General features: G+C 39.0%; 1 protein-coding gene across 1 annotated transcript in view; it reads left to right on the plus strand.

The window, feature by feature from the left end:
• The window catches only part of CHIC2 (cysteine rich hydrophobic domain 2), a 112,615-nt gene extending 96,995 nt beyond the window's left edge, over nucleotides 1–15,620 (plus strand). The window contains exons 4-6 of the mRNA XM_029587594.1: nucleotides 9,560–9,616; nucleotides 9,784–9,843; nucleotides 14,077–15,620. Coding sequence (XP_029443454.1) covers nucleotides 9,560–9,616; nucleotides 9,784–9,843; nucleotides 14,077–14,127 — 168 coding nt within the window. The 3' untranslated portion in view covers nucleotides 14,128–15,620. The remainder of the gene's footprint in view (nucleotides 1–9,559; nucleotides 9,617–9,783; nucleotides 9,844–14,076) is intronic.
• The last annotated feature ends 837 nt before the right edge of the window (nucleotides 15,621–16,457 follow it).

A 16,457-nucleotide genomic window follows, 5' to 3' on the forward strand; every position in this document is an offset into this window, starting at 1 on the left:
GAAGAAGAAAGGTGTGTCTCTTGAATAAAGGCCACATCAGCATGGAGGGATTGTAAGTACTTTCTTACGCTTAATAGGGTGTGAAAGTCCATTTAGTGAGACCACATTGATGGTACTAATAGATGATGCCATAATAGGTAGTTGAAAAAAATAGATGATAGTGAGTGGCAGCAGCTCCTATCCTCAAAGCAACGAAAGTTTGGTAAAATAAAATCAGTTCCTTGACATAACCTTAAAGAAAAAGGAGAAAATATCACAAAATATTAAAAAATGGAAAAATCAGTATAGATAGCATACAGAACAAAGCCAATAAAGGTGCCATATAACAAAATGAGCTTCAGGGCAGGCCAGAGACCTAACAAAATCCAGTAGCTCAACACTCATAACACTGTGCGATTAAAACATGCTCACATAGAACCTGGGGGTTGTAGTTGCGGCCACATCACTAATGGAGATAGCAAGAGAACGTATGAAATCTCCAAAAAAAAATCCTGTAAGAGATGACAAAACTGGCAGAAATTATCTGCAAACTTTTCTGAAAAAGAATTAGCTGAAACTAAAATAGTGTTAAGGTAACCATGCTTTGTGCTTGCTCCAACGACGAAATAAACTCATCCAATTCCTCTGGAGTATGGAATAATTTAGTTTGATTGTGGCAGGTAACTCTCATTTTGGCCTGGTAAAGCAATCCATATCTGGCCCCAAGGGCTTGTAGATGACGTCGTAAGGCCAAAAAAGCTTTCTGCCTAACAGCCGTGGTCTTCGCAAGATCAGGGACAAAAAGAAGCAGATTAACTTGGTAAATAATAGGCGATCTGCTTCTTGCCGCAGCGAGTGTGGCCAAAGTCTGAGGGTAACACAGTACGTTAAAGATAATATGTCTAGGAAACTTTGCGTTATGAAGCGGTCTGGAAGGCACTTTATGTGCCCTTTCAATTTCAAAGGGGTAATCAAAAGTTACCTGTAAACACGATGGCACCAATTTTGAGACAAAGTCCACCTCGACCAATGGGTCCTATCCATCATCCATTGAGAGTATGGGTTAAACTTTCAGTGTGTACCCTCAGACTCTCCCCTCTGCTCGTCGTGGGGTCGGATCCCGCATCAGGAAGTTCTTTGGGCAGAACTCTCCGCCCTTCTAATGGTGGGAGCGATGGAACCCGTCCCGTTACATCAGCGGGGACTGGGATTCTATTCCAAATATTTCCTGATTCCAAAGAAAACAGGGGGGCTACACCCCATCTTAGATCTGAGGGCCTTAACAAATATCTGCGAAGAGAAAAGTTGAAGATGGTCTCGCTGGGCACTCTGATTCCCCGCCTGCAGAGTGGGGATTGGCTTTGCTTCCTCTACCTAAAAGATGCATATAAGAATTTTTCCTGGCCACAGGAAGTACCTACGGTTCCTTGTGGCCACCAGTCACTTCCAATACAAGGTGTTGCCGTTAGGACCTGCTTTGGCCCCACAGCTCTTCACCCAAGTGCCTGGCAGTAGTGGATGCTTACCTCCGGTGCCAGAGGGTACATGTCTTTCCCTACTTGGACAACTGGTTGATCAAGAGTGCCACGCGAGAAGGGGCGCTTCACTCCCTACACCTAACCATTCAGGTGCTGAAATCCCTCAGGTTTGTTATCGACAACCTGAAATCCCATCTTACCCCATCGAATCAGTTGGACTTCATAAGAGCCCACCTGGATACGACCCAGGCTTGGGCCTTTCTTCTTCGCGACCAAGCGCTTGCTCTAGTATCTCTGGCGAGTGTGGTCCGCTGCAGCTGAAGGGTTTTCGCCCGATTGCTGCTTCGGTTATTGGTCCACATGACCGCATCTGCCCGTGTTACTCCTTTTGCCCGCTTATACATGCAGAGCTCAGTGGACCTTGCGGTCATAGTGGTGGCAAGCCTCCCAAGACCTCAGCGTGTGGATAAGAGTCACGTCGTCTCTCCAGACCTCCTTGTCATACTGGGAGAGTCTGCCCACCTGAAGTGGGAGGTTCCCTCTCAGGCCCCCTCCCGTACCAGATTGTACCCACTGTGGGCTGTAGGGCGCATGTGGATGGCCTCCGCACGCAAGGTCGCTTGTCTGCTGAAGAGGCTCCATAATAGATCAACTTCCTGGAGTTTCGAGCCATCAGAATGCGCTCTGGGTGTTTCAGGATTGCCTATCCAATCGAGCTGTCCTGATCCAGACTGGTAATCAGATTGCGATGTGGTACCTCAAAAACAGAGTTACCAGATCGCTCCTCCTCTGTCAGGAGGCTGTCCAGATTTGGGCCTTGGCTCAGTCCCAGGGAATCCTGCTCCGAGCCATATACCTGGCCGGAACAGAGAATGTAGTGGTGGATCGGCTGAGTCAAGCGTTCCACCCCCAAGAGTGGTCCCTGGATCAAACATAGGCGGTTCGCATTTTCCACCTATGGGGGATTCCGGAGCTGGACCTTTTTGCCTCCCATTGCAACAACAAGGTGAGCACCTTTTATTCCCTGTACAGGGAGTCCAGAAGGCCAGCTTCAGACACCTTTGCCTGCCACCGGGGCAGGGGCCTTCTGTAAGCATATCCACTGCTTCCACTGATGTTGAAGAAGCTCAGCCAGGATGGGGGGACCATGATTCTCATTGCCTCCCAGTGGCCGAGACAGATTTGGTTCCCAATTCTTCAGGATCTCTCAGTCAGGGACCCGATCGGTCGGGGGACCTCGACCAGTGCAGGCTGCGCCATCCCAACCTCTGACACTGTCTCTGATGGCCTGGATGTTGACAGGCTAGTTCTGTGTCCCCTAGACCTCTCTGACAATGTGTCTCAGGTCCTGATAGCTTCTTGAAAGCCTTCCATAAGGAAGTCATACACTCTGAAGTGGAGGAGGTTTTCTGTATGGTGTGAGAGTCATGGCGTGGATCCATTCTCCTATCCCATTCCGAAAGTGCTGGACTATTTGTTAAATCTTTCTGTCGCTGGTCTGAAGAGCAACTTGGTCAGAGTACACCTCAATGCTATCAGGGCCTACCACCACTTAGCTGATGGTTCGCTGGTCTCCATGTAACCTGAGGTGAGCAGGTTCATGCGGGCTCTGCTTTAGCTTGAAGCCTCCCTTGCGGCCTCCTGTTATGTCCTGGGATCTCAATGTGGTACTGGCTTGTCTCATGCGAGATCCTTTCAAGCCACTGTGCTACTTGATCTGAAGTACCTGACATGGAAGGTTATCTTCTTGGTTGCAGTTTCTTCAGCATGCAGAGTCCGTGAGCTTCAGGCATTGGTGATGTATGCACCTTACACAAAACTATTTCACGACAGGGTGGTTCTCTGCACTCACCCTAATTTTCTGCCTAAGGTGTTGTCTGATTTTCATCTCAACCTGTCCATTGTCCTACCTACCTTTTTTCCCAGATTGCATTCTCACCAAGGCGAACGGGCTCTGCACAGCTTGGATTGCAAAAGGGCCTTGGCTTTCTACCTTGAGCAGAAAGCAGGCCATAGACAGTCCACACAACTCTTCATTTCATTCGATAAGAATAGATTGGGAGTTGCAGTCACCAAACACACATTGTCCAACTGACTGGCGGATTGTATTTCCTTTTGCTATGCTCAGGTGGACCTTCACTTTGGATACCACGTCACGGCTCATTCCATTAGGGCCATGGCGGTATCGGTAGCCCACTTGCGAGCAGTCCCTGTGGCTGAGATCTGCAGGACTGTGACGTAGAGTTCTCTCCACATGTTCGCTGCCCATTCCTGTTTGGATAGAGATGGCCTTAGTGACAGCAGCTTTGGTCAGGCTGTCCTGCGGAACCTCTTTAAGTAAAAACACAATTCAGTTAAGTAAAAAAAAAAAGACAAATATCAAAAGTAAAATCTTTCATTTGGTCACCTCATGCTTGGATTGATAAATCAGACATTATGAATGTTTTTATAAAAGCTGTGAGAATGGTCAGCAGCTAAGGTTGAAGCCTTGATTGGTGCTTCTGCTCACAAGTGCTACAAGTCCCACTTGTGCTAACTCCACCCCTTTGTGTGAGTGTAACCGTGTGCGCGGTATTTTCTGCTAAAATGAATGAAATATATTAGAAGTAAATTTGTTTGCATATTGTGTTTTCAAGTCATGATATGCTTGAAAATAATACATATTTAAGGTAAAAAAAAAATGCTACACTTTTAAAGGATTTTGTATTGTGTAGGCATAGAAAATACAGACAATACAAAATTAAGTAATTCTAATGCACATCAGTATTTAACTTCGGAACAAATTCGATTCCATGGAATTGCAAGATTAAATTTATATGACATTGTGAAAGCATTCAGTTTCTGGGCTGAGCATGCGGTCGGTCATAAAACTCAAAACTACCATTTTTTTTTTTATTGTTTTATAATTGAAAATAGGTTTGATTAACAAAGAATGTCATAACATATGAAAATAATCTAAAAACATGAATGTGTTTTTTAGCAGTATAAATGTATGGGCGTTTTTGTTGTATTAGTTCAGCCACCTATCTACACTTAGATTTATATGGAATTACCCTGTTTTCTGGCAATTGATCTGGAGTCCCAAGTGTAGTTTTGTGAAGCTTTATTTATAGCTGGACGGCCTTAGCACAGTGCCCTCAGCTGCTTATTTAGGGCTATTAATCACAGGCTGCAAGATTTTTATTCTTAAATAGCTGGGAAACACAGGGTCTTAAGCAGAATGGGGGTTCTCTTCCAGTACTTTCCCTTTTGATGATCCTCCTTTCTGTTATGTAGTTTTTTTCTCAAATTGTCATTTTATGTTCCAACTCTTTCTAAGTTGAGTTGTGTGGGTTTAAAAAAATAAAAAGGTTCTAAATGTTAACTTACCCTTCTTATGATGACATTGCATATCATGCAAAATGTTTCTTCTCTTGATCATCTAACTTAGGCTTTCAATAGCACAAAGTTGGTGTTTTTCTAGGAAAGTGTTGTGAAGCCTTTAGATTTGTTTTTCTTCTGCTGCTATTGGTGGGTAATGCTGTCTATTCTTTAGTTCTTTCTTTATGCTTTTGCTACAATTTTCATGCTTTTTAAGGCTGAGCTGAAAATATTACCCTGAAATCAAGGATCTCTTCTAATTTGGTGTGTCCTCACCTGCCTCTCTCTTTAAAGCAGTGAGATGTCCTTGGCAGTGATTAATTTAGCTGCACGTGCAAGTGCTTTTTTCAGCTGTCAAATACGCGAGAAGTCTTCTGACAGACTTGTGCGATACTGTCTGATTCATAGCTTTTACCCCATACTGTGAAAACTGCAGCTTTGTCACACAGTTGTGCACAAACCGTTTTGGGGGCTGATTTACTAATTTTAAATACTGTCCAAGAAGCCTATTCAAGGAATACGTGTAGCAGTATCTTTCTGTGGATTTGTTTTTCTTTTTTTTTTTTGGGGGGGTGGGGGAGGGATATCATAGATTCTGTTAATTTGTGATGCAAGCAAATCATGATTAAGGAAGTTGTATTTCTGTTTTATTTAAAACAAAATACATTACAGTTACCATACTTAACACATGCAAGGAAGGATTTTTAATGAGATGCTTATTTTACAGTAATGGTAGATAAAGCAAGCCTGCTGAGTTTTTGGAACTTTTTTTTGTCAAAATCTCATCCACATAAAAAATACTTTATACCATTTTGTATGGCCATATGTGGTATTCATTAGAGAGGTACATAGCTTTTGGAGGATAAGAATCTCAAGTCACATTTGAATTTTGATAAAATTCTTAGTTTTTAAATTTAGGACCAGCAGTAAAAGGGTTAAGCAATCCACTGCCTAATTAAATATGTAGTATTATCAGAACAATTTATAATATGTCTAAAGATATGCTGTAATTTAAATGGCAGGTATGGTTATATTCACATTTTAATAAAAATATTTTAATAGTTTAAACAACAAGCCAGCTGTAACTCTTAATCAAGATGTGGAAAGTGAAAGCAAAAGAAAGCAATGAAGGATTTTGATTACCAATTAAAATTAGCTTTGAAAGGTTTTTAGAATGAGCAGGAAAACTAAAACCTTGATGCAAAAAAAAAATTGTATAGTGATCTTAATCTATTATGAAAAGGTGCTAAGAAAGAAGACAAGGTAGCTTCAGGTTTTTGAATCAGTGTCACCATTGGTGTAGCAGCGGGTGGGCAGGCAGATGCCTGCTCAGAGTAGAACCTATTGCCGTTTTTCTCCATTGATAGAGTAGCCTTTCAGAGTCAATGAGCTCTGTCAAGGCTACAACTTCATAGACCTGAGAGGCGGTTTGAGGGGGTCAGCCCTTTTCAGGTTCGCTGTGATGCAAATGAACTTTAATGCTTAAACAACTATTGGAATTTTTATGTCTGCTCCTTGTTCTTTTTTCTTCACAAAGTCATTGACGAGACATTCAGTGCTTTTTAAATTGGAAGTTGCATTGTGCTAAGGACCTAGTACAGATTTACGGAGGGCTGAAAGCAGTTAGATCATGTTCTTTTCATGGTGCGATTAGAATCAAATCGATTTCCCTACAGCCTTCAGCATTCAGATGGCAATTTTAACAAAGCTTGGGGGCTAGACAAGGGACAAAAACGACTGAACTGAATGTTAATTACACTCTGCAGCCTTATTTTCTTTTGATTTGGAGCTGACTGGCAACTAAATTAACAAAAAGTGTGACCATAACTGCTGCCCTATTTTCATTTAAAAGGAGTGCAGTGTCTAAAAGGCTATCTTTACAAAGAAACAAGTGAGGTCTGCAGATTATTGTTAGCAAGGGCACTGAAAAAAATTACTGAAAAAAAAGACTGAACTTAGAAAATTGATGCAATAAATATAGCTACTAACCCTAATATATGTCCCCAAAAGTTTCTGTAAATCAGGACTGCCCAAGAATGGTAATTCATGAGAGTGGAAGGATTGTAATTGCTAACCATATGACTGCAGCTCAAAGTTTTAAATTTTGTTATCCTTGAAAGGTTTCATATATATAATCTGGAGAATATATGACTAGGACTTGTTAGAATGTTGGCTGTAATGGGATAAATTAAGTGCATCGAAAACCAATATAATCTAATTGATTTTCCTTTACTTGAAGCATTACTCTTTTGAGACACAGATTTGTGGTTTCTGATTGTTAGTGTTTGTAACACTAAAGCCAGTTTGCCATATTAATCATCAGATGTTTCTTTCTCCCTCCTTGTAAGCGAGCTGCAGCTGCACAAAGTTGCAGTTGGTCTTTGTAGAAATACTGGGTCCTTTGCACCTGCAGCTTCTGGTCTCATCTCAACACCTGGCATTGTGATTTATCTTCTGATGCATCACTTTTCAAACTGAATATTATGTTATGTCCATTATAAGAATGCAGAGGCCCAAATAAATATGGGAAAGTATGCAAAGAATAGTACTATACACTTTAACACGTCAACACGCTAGAGAGAATGCAATAAAATATTTTGAAATTATATCTTATTTAGGGTACTTCTTTTTCAGTTTAAACAATTTCCACACACAAATTCTCAAACTTTTACAAGATTGCCAATTTGTTTAAACTGCTATTCATTATAATTATAGAATGATTAAAGAGCAGCTCCAGAGCTATGGATTCAGCGCCTCAAAATTTCCAGCCCACATGTGAACATGCTCAACCTCCAGTGCCATTGATTCAAAGTTTCAAGCCCCACCTCCCCCTATTTCCTATAAGTAACCACGATGTCTGGTGCTGCCAGGGCAGCATTTTAAAGCAGACCCCACTGATCAGAAGCACTTCCCTGCAGGCTTTCTGGCCTCTCACAAAGGTAGACATGCAATGGTGCAGAATATGGGAGACTCAGCAAGCATGCTGCCTGAGAGGGAAGAGGAAGCCTGGAACCACCACCGTTAAGGATGAATGCTGTTACAATGGTGGGAAGAGAAGGAGAGTCTTGTTGGGTGTGGGGAAAGAAAGGGACATGCTAGACAGACAATGGGGGTAAACATGGGGATGCTACTCAGTTGGTGGGTAGTAGAATCTGATTAATATTTTTATTGTCCTGGTTTCTGAGAACCAAAATAAACTCTATTTACCCAGAAAAATGATGCACATTTTTACACTGATTTTCTCCTGTTTTTGTTCTTTCATAATAAATCCTGATAAATTCCCAGGAAAAAAAAAATGTATAAAAACCAAAAATGAAAGTCCCTAATCTTATTATAATAGGCAAACTGGATGGACAAAGTGGTTCTTTTATGCCAATACCTGTGTTTCTATGCTTATTTATCAGTGCAGGAAATTCTGATATGAGACCAGTTGTAATAATTGACTACAAGATTACAATATGTAAAGTCAACATATTGTATTTGAAGGAGCATAAGCAAGAGCATAAGTAGTAATCTTTCCAGAAAATTAGGCATACTGAGTGTCACATGCTTTGGTAGGATACCAATTTGCTTTTTACCATGTTAGCTTGCATGGAAATAGGTCAGTGTTGTGGTATCATGCTGTCTTGCACGCTTGTAAATTAATACTTGATGTTAATCCCGGAGAATGTTAGCATGGTATGTTTCCTGCATATTTTATCAAGTTTCATGAGCTGGAATACACAGAACATCTTCCAGGAAGATACCAGTATTTCGTATTTAAATATATTCTTGGTTAGCCGAGTGACCCAGCAGCAGACAAGCCATGTAGGAGATCTGGATTTGTTCTTAGAACAAACTTTTGTCCCTCGGGCAAGAAGGGTTGGAGATGTTGCAGTTGAAGGGAGTCTGAGGCATTGCTTGATGTTGGCACCTTAGTAACTGGTTGTATTCTTTCTGCAATTTGGCAGGAGCCACGGCCCATGCCTCTCAGTCAGAGGGCTGTTATGATGACTGGGCTAAGAGGAGATTTGCAGAATGATGGAAAGTAGTCAGGTGTCTAAGTGAAGGTCTTATGGGGGTGGAAGCCCAAAAGAGTAGGAAGAAAGTTGCCAGGTAAAAACAATTCCGATTTCCTTTGCTAAAAGTCTGAAGAGATTTGTATAATGAGTGAGTAAAATCTAGAAGTGAAAATAATATCATTAATAATAATTTATGGTAGTGGGACCCATACATTTTTTAATCTTTTAAATAGGTTATGACACATCAGGTTTTTCAGTTTTTCACTAGTAGGCTTGCATCATAATTTCTAAACAGGATGCCAAATAATGTTACTAAATTACCATTGCACACTTTCTGCTTACCCTTTCTATCCAAAGGGATTGAATTTTCAACAATTGAATATTCTGGTTAGGTGGTCTAATTTGGATAAATTTACAGACTCAACAGATATCTTTTTTCAGTCACTGAAATAGTTGTGTTTTAGAGCTATTAAAGTGTAATTCATTAGTAATTACAGATGTTTATTTTCAAATGCTGTAGTGGTATTTTTATTTCTTTTGTTCCAATTTCTCCTTTTTTAAAATAAAATTCATTTCTGCTATAGTTACGATTTAACACAGGAGAAGCTTTGATACGATTGGAGACCACCCTTTACTCAGTCACTGTCCTGTACTTTTCCCCTTTTCACACACAAAGCAGCTGCAAAACAAAGTTTTTCTAAAACCAGTCAAGAGTAAAATTCTTTCTCATTTGTCTTCCAGACACGAAGATCGATTGAGAAGTTATTAGAATGGGAAAACAATAGGTTATACCACAAGGTGAGTGCCGCAGGGAGCAGCTTCGTACGGTTGGGGTCTGAATTGCACAGTATGGAAACAGATGCTTTTGTTGGACTGAAAATATGAAAGGTGGACGAATGGGTTAGTCTGCATGCCGCAATAAAATAGGACTCATTTTTCTTCTTTTTTCTATCCTCCTCTTCCAGCTGTGCTTGCACTGGAGACTGAGCAAAAGGAAATGTGAAACGAATAACATGATGGAATATGTAAGTTAAAGGGCTGTTTTGTGAGTTTCTCTATTAAATGATCATTTATTTTGCTTCTGATCTTATTCTTTTCATGATTATTAATCAGCAAAGGTGTCAGGAGCTTAATCGCCTGAGTGGAAGGATTTTCTACGGTTCACAGATGCATGGGCTCATGTGTAGGACTGATTTATAAAGTTATGAATGACCTGAAAACAAGGCTGCACTGTGCTCTGAAAAATAATAAATTAATTGCCAAGATAAAATAGCTTGAGCGTGTGTTGATGGAGTGTGAAATTTTAGATGCTGTATAGAGAATAACCAGAACTTTGGTTACGCAGCAAGGTTGAGGCTTGATTAGCATTATATAAAGCAGCCATATCTAAGTATGGAAGAAGACCTTTCAACCAAGCTGTTGGAGCCTAAGAAACCTTTAGCCTTTATAGCTTTTAACTGCCCCATTGCTCAGATCCTTAATCACATCTTTAATAGCATCATTAAAATGTTATTTTTGTAGTTAGGCTTGCAAAAATAAGCAGTAACTTGTCTATTGCTTAGTTTTCTTTTTATTAAAGAGATGAAAGGGGGCAATACAGTGTTTCACAATATAAATCTCCATGCTGCAGATCTTGTGTTGAGAGTCTTTTTGTGAAGGTTTTTTTGCCCAATCTTTGTGATGTCATGTTCTTATGCTAAGAATTTCAGACACAAGGATATATTAGCAGCTCGTTGACCATATGCAAAGTGAAAGGATTAAGTAGTTAAAACTTTTTCCATTTCAAAAGCAAAATTAATGTTGTCTTCAGCTCACTGAATGTACACAATACTCCATAAAGGGATGGACATTAGAGGACTGTAGAACACTTGACAAGCAGTGAGGGCAGTCTTAAAATCATCTAGTACATGTGTCTGAATCATTCATTGTATAGCCGCCTCATATGCTGGTGCTGCTTCTTATAAACTATACAAGGAATTAGCTGCTGTTTGCTCCTACATGCAGAAATGCACGTTCTAGCCCCATGATAGAAAAGGGTTAATTGTTAAAAATGTAGGATAACCTTAGAGTAACATTTAGTATAAAACTTTTAACATACAGCCTTTTTATTACATGGTGTTTTGTCTGTTCTTTGAAACAATGCACAGATAATAAGGTATAAAAAGATTTAAATTAAAATGGCATTTAAATAGTTGAAAATTACCTTAAAATCATCTTTCCTCAGTTAACGTTTCTCCCTCTTCCACTTTCATGCTGTTAAGACCTATTTCTAGACTGAGGCATAAAAGACTTATTTAAAAAAAAAAATGCTTTTGTACAAAATGACTCTATTCAATTAACTGAATGCCCAGGTTTTTGTATCTCTATTATATCAAACATGTTAATTTATGATGATGAAAGACACGACTGAAATTCTGCAACCAGAAATAAATGTGGGACTAACACAGAGATATAGTGAAGCTTCCAAACTAAGGGGCCAATGTAGTAAGGCCCGCAGTGAAATCGGCGCTAGTTGTCTGCATGTATATTTTTAGCATGCGTGGCAAAAGCAGGCGCCTCCGTGGGATGTAATAAAGGATGAGTGTGCAAGTGAGATATACACACAGAAGTAAAATGTGCGGTCAAGGCCCTATGTAATAGACTGCACAGAAACCCGTACTGAAACCCTCATTAATGTGGTAACCCGCAAGTGATTCTTGGGGTGAAAACCGTCCCCTTTCACAAAACAGTGAAAGAAGTTAGTGGCTTGGGAGTGGGACTGAAGGTGAGTAGAGCAGTGTGTAACCCCTTCATGTTCTGTCTTTGATCGTGTGGCACTGTACTGACGAATGCTGGTAAGCACGGGAAATGCAGCAGAGATTTCTTCAGCCAACCCGCAAAATGTACCATAGCATCCGGAAAAGTGAACGTAATCCATACTGCACAGATATACAATCACACTAATGCCAGCAATGGAGTAAACCAGCTTCCAGACACAAGATTTAATTTAACTCCTGCCCCTGACCCAGATGCTAAAAAGCCCACGTACAAAAACCTGCACTAACCAATGTGTGGCTCCCTGCGTAGCCCATGAATAGTTAATTGCCTCCTTTGCCTGCCATTTGCATGCATTCATGCAAAACCAGCCACAGATTTTTAAGTGGATTTATGCACATTTTTCCTGTGCTGAACAAGTTATTACATGCATGCATAAAACTAGTGCGGAAAAACGTGTACAAAAATCCACAGCAGCTTATTACATCAGCCCCTAATTGTTAAATGAGATTTTTTATACTGAGGTAGATACAATTGTGACAGGTAGACTATGTGACTCAGTTCTTTTGGGACCGTATGTAGAACTCTTGTAGAAAAAGTTTCTGCACTTGAAAAAGCCACCTTTTCCCCTACCTCTCAAAGTTTTACGCAGTATTTTTTTAGGGGTTTAGTGGATAGAATATATTATGGTCCAATCAAATTTTAATGAACTATGTAAAATGACTCACCAACAGACTGAGGTGATTTCACAACAAAATAGACAACAAATATTTATTTTGAATTGTACCATAGGGGAAATAATTGTGGTCTGGTGTATCTGTGCATCTAGTTCTGAAGCCTATGTAGCATAAAGGTATTTCCAAACTTTTTAAAGGTAGAACATTTTCACACTTACATTTCTAGCCCCATCATTCATCAAAATGCATTATGGCGTTGTACGTGTTAATGCGTGAGTTAACGCCGTACCGCATGCGAAAAGTATGGTAACGCATGGCGCGGATGCAAAATTTTTTTTGGGGGGGGGGGTGGGATCAGGGAGGAGTTTGAGTGGGATTTAGTTAAATTAGGGGCAATATCACACTGTGCGATTGCATAACTCATGCTATCGCACGGTTTTAATGCCGGAAATAACTACACCTTTTTTCCTGGCATAGGGCTGTGTGATATGCTCAAATGGCCATAATGCAATTCGCAATAAATTGTTGGCATTGCATTTTGGCCATTTCTGGGCGGGTGGGGGGGAGGGAGAGAGAGAGAGAGCCTCTGGGGAGGGCCTCACTGTGTGCACTTATTTATATCTCTATAGGAGGGTCACTTAATAGGTCGAGGTGAGGCGCTGGTGGTGGTTTAGGGTTTAATGGCCAGTTTCACATGTAGAGTGAGACGTACGAACAGCACAGTAGACCTTGGTGAAGATTTGACATCATTTGGAGTGAGGAAAGTCTCAAAAAGATGACATTTCTATGGCTCGTGGTTTTTACATACGTAAGCATTTGTGCACACATATGTAGTCATATTTTATAACCTTTCTGCACTGCTTATAAAAATACAGTAGCAACTTGCATACACCCATATAGATGTGTAAATGGGCAGATGTGAGCAGTTTTGAAAGCTACCCTCTTTATATCTATATTGCTTATATGCCATTACTTTTTAAAACATTTTTTATATTTCCACAGTTGGTAATGAATAGAAGAATTCTTTGCCTGAATGATTCAGGAGCATCTCAGTTGAGAAAAGAGCATGCAGTTTACATATTTCTTTGTGTTTTGAAATTATTGATTTTCACCTTCATTGTTAGCCATGTTGCAAGATTTTTTAGTTCTTGTGTAACCCTCTAGTATATAGATAAAAATATGCTTAGCGTTTAATAGGAAATAAGAGAGAATCAATATTACTTAGATTTTTAAATAATCACTCTCCTGCAACCTAGAGCTCTGCTTGAAAAATGCTGCTTGTTATTCCAAGAGTTTAGATTGCTAATAATATAGTAGTAACCATACACTATGATATTAATGAGCTGAAATTTAGGGAAAGAAAGATTGTAAGAATATATTTAAAAGGCAAATTCAAATATAAAAATATTTGACTGTGTAAAGATTAATAGCTTTCTTGTAATTCTTCCTCAATGTCTGCTTTCCAATAGAAAGGTTTTTGGACCACATAACTTGTTGGTTAATAATTAGCTTTTGACTGCTTTAACATGTTTAGTAGTCTGTCAACCATATGTTTGTTGTCTTCCTTTTGATACTTTGTGGGAGCTGCGGTTTACTGCTCTTGACCCAGCACATGCTGTGTAGCATCATTTCCTAATGACCTCTAAATTAAATAGGGTGTACTGCAGGGCCTGATTATCTGACCTTTTGGTTTTTGATGGGGGATTTTGTATAGAAATCGTAGTGTAAAAAAGATTTTCAGGAAAGTTTGTTCAAACATTTTGAGAGAAATTTCACATTTGCTGTTGCTCTAAAATGATTAAATTCTCTGTTTCTTTTTCTTAACAGGTCATCCTTATAGAATTTTTACCAAAGACACCAATTTTTCGACCAGACTAGCATTTGGTTTTCTTTTGTTTTTTTCGTTAGAGACTTATGTTGTCTTTCCAATGGTGCCTTGCTCGGTGCTCTTCTGATGGTGACATAGAATTGGTTCTACAGATTCTCGTGGTCTTTTTTTTTTTTTTTTTTTTAAATACACAGAGCTTATCCTATGTGTGGATTTATCAAAACCTTCAGCAAACGTTATTACTTGAGCCTTTTCTGTTTGGAATGTATCCTCAGTTTCAATATAAGTTGATCACATTTTTCTTACTGCAAATATATTGTTAAAAATAGCTTAACATTAAGCAGAGATTGGTCACCACTAACGTTTGCATTAACTGTTTTAAAAATTTTTACCATAGGCATATAAACAGCTTGTAATATCTATCACCTTATCAGACATACTTTGTGGACATCATAGCATCTGTGTTTACTTTTTGTTTTATATATCACAAACTAGCCACAGAATGATGGGCTCTGCTACCTTCAGTGGCATTTTGGTGACCAGAATGTGATTTTAACACTTGAAAATCTGTATTCATACATTCAAATTCCTGTTTACTGGTTCTGCAGATATCTTACCATCAATGTTAATCATCAAAAACATGTTTGTTCTTTTGAGTAGTAATTTCAAGAAAGAACTCGCGTGTGTGTGTGATTGTATTGGAGCCCAGGACCAGAAAATGCACTAATAGTGCAGCTTATAATGAATACGTTTGTTCAGGTTGATGCCATAAATGATGGCTTCATTTTAATTACATTTTTTCATTAATGTTTAGCAGTTGTACACAGCAGCAAAGAAATATTTGTGGTAGATAATGTCCAAGAAGAATTTTTTTTTTAGTTTCAAATACCTTTGCTGTTACACAATAGGCAAATGTTTGCATAAAAGACAGTTTTAATAATTCAGAACTATTCACACAGATGCTGTTATCATATAGGCAATTAAAACAGGGTAATTTATGTGCTCAGAGCTTAAAAATCTGTTGGGTAAGGAATATTCCATCTTGCTTTCTATCAATTTGTTTACACAGTGTGTTTTCTATACCACTGTACACATTAAGTATTGAATATGTGATGTGTGCTTGTGTCAGGACAGTTATTTTTCAGTCTGTCATTGTTTGTCAGTTGTACATCTTTACATGCACATACTTGATTTTTAAATGACTTGTTAATGGTCTGTAAGTTTTTGTTTCTAATACTGACCCTATAAACATTAGTGGAAACAAAAGAGCTATTTATGATGCAACTGTGGTATTCAGCAATAACATGAAATAATTTTGCTAAACAAATATGCTTTGCTTAGTATTTGTACTAATGAAAAGTTGATACCACTAAAAGAATACCCCCTTTATATTTAAGCATTCTAAATGCTATTTGTGTAACTTGATTTTGTATATGTATTTTATCCCCTCTAAGGAAGTATATTCCTTACTTCATCTTTGTTAGTAGTGGATCATGTATCCTGTATTTCTTTTTTAATTAAAAAGTGAAGAATTTTCTTTGAATATTTCCCATGATTTTTCATGTATTCTGTAAAGAGGTTAAACCTACATCTGTGGAATCTTCAGTTAGTAGGCCTCTTTCTTCTGCAGGTATTCCTATTTAAAAATTTATTTATTTCTCTAGCATCTATTTGTTGTTTTACAGTAGTAGTTTTAAAAAACACCTTTTATCTGATGAGGATCCCAGTGCTTTTCATAACTTAATGCTTAGAAACATATGCTCAGCCACATCTGGATGGGATGGCCTGGCAGCAAAGTTCTTGCCCTGGACTGTAGGGAAGTTTCCAAAAGAGATGAGGGGAAGAAACATGTTATTTAGTTACAGCTGAGCAAACTGAACCATAGGTGATGAAGCTACTTGCCAAGGTCTCGCATTATCAGCAGAGGAAAGCAAATGCAAATTCATTTCTCAGAATTTCTTGTCTTATAGTTCAGTGCTTTTACCACTAGATAACATCACTTCCCTTGTTAGGTGAAGTTCTGCATTATAGTGCACAGCCAATTATTGACGATAATTCCCTACAATGGCTATCACAAAGACATTAGGCGTTAGATACTTAAAAAATAAAAAATGTCTATAGCTATATGCTTGAGATCGTAAGTTTTTCAATTAACATGTTATGTTGCCTTTTTGACAGCCTGGACACACTATTTGTATCTTGGAGAAACATGTTAGCTTTATGTATTTTCTTCTAGAGAAAATTGTAAATCATTACACTGAAATCCTACTAGGATCTTGCCAGGTGCTTGTGACCTGGTTTGGTCTCTGCTGGAAACAGGATACTGGGCTTGATAGACCCCTCATTTGACCCAGTATGGCAGATCTTTATATCTTGTATT

This window comes from Rhinatrema bivittatum, chromosome 1 (genome assembly GCF_901001135.1).
Source record: "Rhinatrema bivittatum chromosome 1, aRhiBiv1.1, whole genome shotgun sequence".
Classification (NCBI taxonomy): Eukaryota; Metazoa; Chordata; class Amphibia; order Gymnophiona; family Rhinatrematidae; genus Rhinatrema; species Rhinatrema bivittatum.